General features: G+C 42.9%; 1 protein-coding gene across 1 annotated transcript in view; it reads right to left on the reverse strand.

The window, feature by feature from the left end:
- ADGRG7 (adhesion G protein-coupled receptor G7) overlaps positions 1–6,498 on the reverse strand; it is a gene marked incomplete at both ends in the record, with an annotated part of 61,357 nt that extends 54,859 nt beyond the window's left edge. Inside the window, one exon of the mRNA XM_080654289.1 lies at positions 6,384–6,498. Within this exon, the coding sequence (XP_080510415.1) occupies positions 6,384–6,498 (115 nt within the window). The remainder of the gene's footprint in view (positions 1–6,383) is intronic.
- Between the last annotated feature and the right edge of the window lie 1,566 nt (positions 6,499–8,064).

An 8,064-nucleotide genomic window follows, 5' to 3' on the forward strand; every position in this document is an offset into this window, starting at 1 on the left:
AACTGGTGAATATAATAGAATCAGGGACATAGAAAGGGAATGGACTGACAATTCTTGCGGGGAAGAGGGTGTTGGGGGTGCGGGAAGAGATTGGACAAAAATCCTTACACTGACAAGGACAGTGGCGGGGGGTAAGGGCAGGGGGTGGGGTGGGAAACAGGTTGGGGGGAACTATGGGGGGAAAAAGGAGGAACATCTATAATAATCTGAACAATTAGGATTTATTTTTTTTAAAGCTATGAAAAAATATATGTGAAAGAGAGTGAATGGAGTGAAAACCTTAGACTAGGTGGATAAGAAAGGTCTCTTTGAGGAGGTGAGCTTTAACCTAAAATCTAAACTTGAAAGAAGGAGACAACATGTAAAACCCTAAATGAAGAGTTTCAGGCAACCTGATATTATTAAAGAAGAACTCTAAGCCTTGAGTTTCATTTAGAAAACATAAAAGTCACCAATAGCTTTGAAAAAATTTTTACCAAACAAAACTTCAAATTCATAGGACATCTTGTTCCTGGGAGCATAAATAGAGAAAGTATTAAACTTGGCAGTATTTTTATGGATCAATACACATTTGTATCTGTGTTTACTTCTATATTATTTATATGTATATAAGTATAATTATTTAATATATATTCAAATATATATATATTATTTCAAAAATGTCATGATGTCTTGGTGAAAAATAGATCATTCTATCTAATAAAGAGAGAATATGCAAATTGACCATTATGCCATCACAAAGATGGTTGTGCCCACAGCAGAGGCAGGATTTCCATAACATAAGGTGGCTGTACCCACAGTGGAGGCCAATTTCCCATAAGGAGCCTTAATGAGCAATCAACAGGGACCTAAGGCTGCACCCCCCTGTCTGGCAGGGCTTGACGGGGAACCTCAGGCCACGCCCCCCCCCCACCCGGCAGGGCTTTACTGGGGACCTCAGGCCATGCCTCCCGCCCCAGCACCAGGCCAGAGGACCTCAGACTGCACCCCCCACCCGGCATGCACCAGGGGACCTGAGGCTGCACCCCCTGCCCAACAGGGCTTGACAAGGGTGGGGTTGGTCAGGTCTGGATCTAGCCCAATGGGTGTGAGGCAGGCTGGGTCTGGGTCTCACATGATTTTGAGGTGCCGCGGGTGGGTCCAGCAGCGCACCCCAAACTCTTGACAGGAGTAAGATTTTCATATACATTTTACTAATTTTCTTTCATCTCTGACACTTCTATTATAGAGAAAGGGAAAATAGCAATATTAAAATATTTCCTCTAATTAATCCCCTTTTAATGTGCACTAATTTCGTGCACCGGGCAACTAGCTATTATTAAAATGTTTTCAGCAGCTTGTAAGAATACCAAAGACTATTCTAGCAATCCTAAAAGAAGTCTCATCTACTCACATGAAATACTGTCAATTTCATCAGGACCAGAGCCCTGAACCATGATCTTTTCCAAGACGTTAAGATATAGGAGCAGGATAAAAACCTTTTCTGTATAACACAGAAGATCATTGACATTCTAAAGGCCATGTCTTGACACACTTACTTGATATTTAAACCAATGATTCATTTAAAAAAAAAGATAAACTGAGGAGAGAAACCAAGATGGCGGCATAGGTAAACACCTAAACTGCTGCCTCGCACAACAATTTCAAAACTACAACTAAAAGACAGAACGGACACCATCCAGAACCACAGGAAAGCTGGCTGAGTGAAAATTCTACAACTAGAAGGAAAGAGGAAAGCTCACAGAGAATTGGAGGTACAGCAAAGGGGCTTTGTGCGCGCAGAGAGGAAGGGCGGCTGAGAGCCTGGCTGACTTTCTCTGGCGGAAGGGGGAAGAAAGCCTCCGACCGCACTGAACCCCAGTTCTGACAGCACTGAACTCCAGTTCCGGGTGAACCCCTGGGGACCCACGCTCTTACGGGGGGAGTCTGGACTCTCGGGCGGAGACTCGAGCTGGGAAAGGCAGAAGTCTGAAGGCGCACGCGGGCCAGTGCGCACAAAGGCTGCGGAGGTTGCCACAGGCTTTCCCTAGTGGAAGGGAGTCAGAGGGATCCTGACTGCACTGAGTCCCAGTTCTGACTGCAGTGAACCCCAGTTCCAGGCGAGCCCCTGGGGACCCACGCTCTTGTGGGGGGAGTCTGGACTCTCGGGCGGAGACTCGGGAGCCGGGGAAGGCGGAGGACTGAAAGCGCGCACGCGCGCTTGCCAGTGCGCACAAAGGCTGCTGAAGTTGCCACAGGCTTTCCCTAGTGGAAGGGAGTCAGAGGATTCTGACTGCACTGAGCCCCAGTTCTGACTGCAGTGAACCCCAGTTCCAGGTGAGCCCCTGGGGACCCACGCTCTTGTGGGGGGAGTCTGGACTCTCAGGCGGAGACTCGAGCTGGGGAAGGCGGAGGACTGAAAGCGCACATGCGCGCAAGGGCAAGGCTGACAGGAAGCCAAAACTGAGACTCCAACCCATCCAAGCTGAGCACAGAGGCTATTGCAATTTGGCAAGTCTAATCCTATAAGGCTGTCTCCAGCACCGAACTTCTCCCAGCATAGACACAGCTGATCCTTACAGCCAACTGGCCCGGAGGTCAATTCTTCCCAGTGATACCAACAACAATAAAGACTTAATTACAACAAGGCTGTACACACAGTCCAAAAAGGGGTGCACCAAGAGTGTCCACCTCAGGTTAACTGGGGAAGCAGACCCACTGGGCCATATTGGAAACCTAGCACAAATATCTACCTTACCAACTCAGGGAATCAGTGAAAATGCGGGGTCAAAGAATCAGATTACAAACGAAAGAAATGGAGGAAAACAAACGACTGGATATAGAATTCAAAACCACGGTTATAAGGCTTTTTAAGAATATCCTAGAAAAGGCCGATAAATATAACGAGACCCTCGAAGATATGAAAAAGGACCAACTAGAAATTAAACATACACTGACTGAAATAAAAAATATTATACAGAGACCCAGAAACAGAATAGAGGAACCCAAGAATCAAGTCAAAGAATTGAAATACAAAGAAGCAAAAAACACTCAACCGAAAAAGCAAAAAGCAAAAAAAAAAAATCCAAAAAGTTGAAGATAATGTAAGAAGACTCTGGGACAACTTCAAGCGTACCAACATCAGAATTATGGGGGTGCCAGAAGAAGAGAGAGAGCAAGATACTGAAAACCTATTTGAAGAAATAATGACCGAAAACTTCCCCCACCTGGTGAAAGAAATAGACTTACAAGTCCAGGAAGCCCACAGAACCCCAAACAAAAGGAATCCAAAGAGGACCACACCAAGACACATCATAATTAAAATGCCAAGAGCAAAAGACAAAGAGAGAATATTAAAAGCAGCAAGAGAAAAACAGTTAATTACCTACAAGGGAGCACCCATACGACTGTCAGCTGACTTCTCAACAGAAACTATGCAGGCCAGACGGGAGTGGCAAGAAATTTTCAATGTGATGAATAGCAAGAACCTACAACCAAGATTACTCTACCCAGCAAAGCTATCATTCAGAATTGAAGGGCAGATAAAGAGCTTCACAGATAAGAAAAAGCTGAAGGAGTTCATCACCACCAAACCAGTATTATATGAAATGCTGAAAGGTATTCTTAAAGAAGAGGAAGAAGAAAAAAGTAAAGATAAAAATTATGAACAACAAATACATATCTATCAACAAGCGAACCTAAAAATCAAGTGAATTAAAAACCTGAGGAACAGAATAATCTGGTGAATATAATAGAATCAGGGGCATAGAAAGGGAGTGGACCGATAATTCTCAGGGGGAAAGGGGTATGGGGGGTTCATGAAGAGAATGGACAAAAATCATACACCTATGGATGAGGACAGTGGGGGGGAGGTAAGGGCAGAAGGTGGGGTGGGAAATGGGTGGAGGGGAGCTATGGGGGGAAAAAGGAGAAATAATTGTAATAATCTGAATAAAGATTTATTTTAAAAAAAAATCATACACCTATGGATGAGGACAGTGGGGGGAGTAAGGGCAGAGGGTGGGGTGGGAACCGGGTGGAGGGGAGTTATGGGGGGGGGGAAAGAGGAGCAATTGTAATAATCTGAACAATAAAGATTTATTTAAAAAATAAAAAAATAAAAATAAAAATAAAAATAAAAAAAAGATAAACTTATACAGCATAATTAGACAGAAATGAGCTCATTTGTGGTTTACTTGATGGCTAGTAGATATTGGGACTGTGCGAATGTGTGAAATCTTTCTAGTAAAGGCAGTCACCAGGATGAATTAATTGATTGGGTTACCATTGTCTTGTTTCTAGTTAGGCAGAATGGTGTAGGAATAATGAGCACAGATAATGAAGTCAGAATGGTTAGAATAAAATCCAGACCCAACACTTTCCAACTACATAAACATTAAAACATTCTATGAGCCTCAGTTTCCCCATCTGTAACATGGATACAATATCTGCCTCAAAAAGTGGTTGTCAGGATTAAATGAAATAAGTTATGTGATTTTTTTAGCATATAGTAAGACTTTTTCAATAAGGTGGGAGAATGAGATGAGGTGGAAAGAGATGGAGTAGAGTGGAATGGAATGAATGGAAGGGAGTAGACCCAAATTTACCAACTAAACAAAATCTGAATATAGCAGTAAAGAGTATCAGTCTTTCAATCTTTCTCTTTAAATGATAGTGGTAACCCCCTCCTGTTCAACTTGGTTTACCCAAAAACTGAGGGCTGTCCTTATATAAAAAGCTAATTCGAAATTCTGCTTAGAGCAAGGAAACATTTGTCTTTCCTGAGGGGCTGGGATGCTTCTATGGGCTTTTTGTTTCTTGCTCTGCTTTGTTTGGGGCTCAGCGGTCAGGAAGCTCAGGGATTTGTTCTAAATTTGTTTTGAGCAACTCCCCCTAGCTTTGACTTTCATATACTTCTGTTCCCCACCCTGTCCTCTTTCTTAAGATATTTCCGTACTTTGGACCTTGTTTGAATGGTTCTGTTGTACCTGTGTCCTTTATAAGTCACCACAAATTTCCCTTTAAAAGTAGAGGTCTTTATATGCATAGCCCATGGACACAGACAATAGTGTGGTGAGGACCAAGGCAGGGGATACGGGGGCTGGGTGGAGGCGGGCAAAAGGAGGACATCTGCAATAGTGTCAACAATAAAAAATTTAAATTAAAAAAATTAATGTAAATTTTTTAAGTAGGTGCCACATAAAGATAAGAAGAAAGGAAGGAGGGAGGGAGAGGGAGGGAAAGAGGAAAACCTTCTTAAAAGTATACCTTTAAATAAGGTCTTAAAAATTTAGGAGCCTTAATGGAGCAAACTCTAGGATTTATACATTTTTTAAACTTCAATTAAACTACTTTATAAACTTTAAACACACAAACAAAAGCATTTTACCCAAGTTTAAATTTTACTGAGGATTTTTTCTGACACATTTTCTCATGCTAATTTTCTAAATCCTACGAATACAGTCGTCTAGAAATATTGTTCTTTGGTGGGAAAGGGAAAAGCCAGATCTATTCTCAGCTACCACAGCGTCACAGCCAATGTGTCTGACTCCCTTTGTCTCTGCAGGGGATCTTTACAGCCACGCATTGTGCTCCTTCTGTCCTGCACAGCTGCCCCCTCAGAGGGACGCCTGTCCTTCTGCCCTCTCCTGACCGATGCTATTTACCCTTATTTACTCCGTTTCATTAGAAACTTCTTACAAAAGGGGAGTGCTGAGCACACCCAGGGGTGAGTCCCTCATAGAGAACCTGCACAGCCCACGGGAACAGCTCGGGATTGCAGAAAGCCTCTGTTGAGAGTTCCTGGGGCTTTCCTTTAACATCATTGTTTTACACATCATTGACCTCCCCACCCCCTTTCCGTGGGTCAGCTCTGGCACATAGCAGGTGACTAACAAAATATTTGTTGAATACCAGGAAACTTGTTTTCTAAATTACATTAATTTTTTAGTAGTTTTCTATGCCTGAAAAGGGAGAACTTCGTGTGCAAACCATATTATCATTTTATTTACAATCCTAGAGAAACATTCTTAAACTTCCTTCTTGAAATGAAATTTTATTCTATGTATGTTTGATTATGTGTGTATGTGTGTGTCCATAACTGTTTTCCTTTCTTAAATTTAGCTAAACAAATCCAAACTTGTGTTATTAATGGCTTTAATTATTACTCTCCTCTCCATTGAATCAGGAGTTGAAAGAGCATAAAAGAGGCAATTCAACCATGTAATCCATCACCTTGCCCACTCACACACACACATAGTCACGTACATACAACCATATCCCAGCCATGAATTGAGGCAGGAGCCTCAGCCTAGACACGGCACTTTTCAGTACTGTGGCAGGTGCAGGGACAGAGGCTCCACGCCTTCCCTCGCTCTAAGTTAAACATAGTAAGACGACATTACCTCTCTGGATCCTGACCACAGCCCTCCAGATGCCCAGTCCGAAAATGACGGTGGTCAGCAGCCCGCACACGATGGCCACCAGCACCCTGAGGTCACACACACGGCAGGAAGCCATGGGGAAGCCAAGCCACAAATCCACTCCTGGGTGAAAAGTAACTAGCTTCTTTTCTTCTCAAGCCAAGAAGTTTAATCAGAAACTATTCCAAAAAATAAAAATAATTTTTTTCTTTTAGGGACGTTTCAGGCAGATATCCTCATTTTTCAGGATATTTTTAGGGTAATCAGGGAGAATACAGTTCGAATCACAGAATGAAAGGTACATTCTCTGCTTGCAATTTCCTCATCTTCACTGAATGAGAACATGAAAAAAGTGATTGGAGTTTGGAAAAAGAAAGAGAACTCAAGGCAATAAAGAAGGGGAGGGAATAACTAACATGGTCAAAGGGTAAAGGTCCTGACAAGCAAGAAAGTGGGGAAGGGAACAACACAAAAGAAACCTAGAGAGGCCCTGGTTGGTGTCCCTCAGTGGTTAGAGCATCTGCTTGCGAACCGAAGGGTCACGCATTCAATTCCCTGTCAAAGGCACGTGCCTGGGTTGCAGGTTTGATCCCTGACCCTGGTCCAGGCCCATGTGAAAGGCAATCAATTGATGTGTCTCTCTCACAATTCTCTCTGTCTCTCTCTCTCTCTCTGGCAATCTAAAATAGGGAGTCAGTCCAAAAGAAGGGAGAGAAGGGTGTCAACACTTGGACGGGAATGGGGGTGAAGATTGGAGATTGATTACATTCCTGGTGATCAATCAAACAGGTAAACATATAATAATAATTGGAGCCAAGTTCTTTACTCTAGGAGAAGAGAGTTACAAATATGGAAAGGAAGAGAACTTGAATGCCATAAGAATTTGAAAACAATCAGAAACATGAAGAGAAAAAAGCTGTATGCAGTTAATTCTGAAGGGAAGATGGCTGTCAGAGGAATGCATGAGTCAGTTATAAACTTCTTATTCAAAAGGTGAGTATTTCAAAGGAAGGAATGTGATATTACTTCTTCTTTCTAATACTTGAACTAAATAATTTCCATTGTGCCTAAAAAAAACAAAGCTGTAGTGTTGGATTGGAATTGGATGTATGCCAAATACATTGGATGTAATATATATATATATATATATATCCATGAGTTTGTATTTATGTATATATCCAATTCCAATCCCAGTCCATATATATAGAGAGATTTCAATATGCACTCAATAAATATATTTATATGTAGGGTGGGGCAAAAGTAGGTTTACAGTTGTTCATATGGAAAATAATACAATAATTAATAAATAATCTATACTACTAAAAGGGTAATATGCTAATTAGACTGGGAGACCTTCCGGACAAAGCCATGGTGGGGGGCCAAGGCAGAGGCGGTTAGAGGAGATCAGGCCAGGAGGGGAAGGCAGGGCGGGGGGGGGGGGAGGGGCGGGCAGTTGGAGGTGATCAGGCCAGCAGGGGTAGCAGTTGGGGGCAAGCAGGCCAGCAGCCACAGTGGTTAGGGGCAATCAGGCAGGCAGGTAGGTGAGCCGTTAGGAGCCAGCAGTCCCAGATTGGAGAGGGTGCAGGCCGGGCTGAGGGACAACCCCCTCCCCCCACCGTGCATGAATTTTCTGCACCGGGCCACTAGTATAAGAATAAACTGT

Source organism: Plecotus auritus, assembly GCF_963455305.1.
Source record: "Plecotus auritus genome assembly, chromosome: 2".
Lineage (NCBI taxonomy): Eukaryota > Metazoa > Chordata > Mammalia > Chiroptera > Vespertilionidae > Plecotus > Plecotus auritus.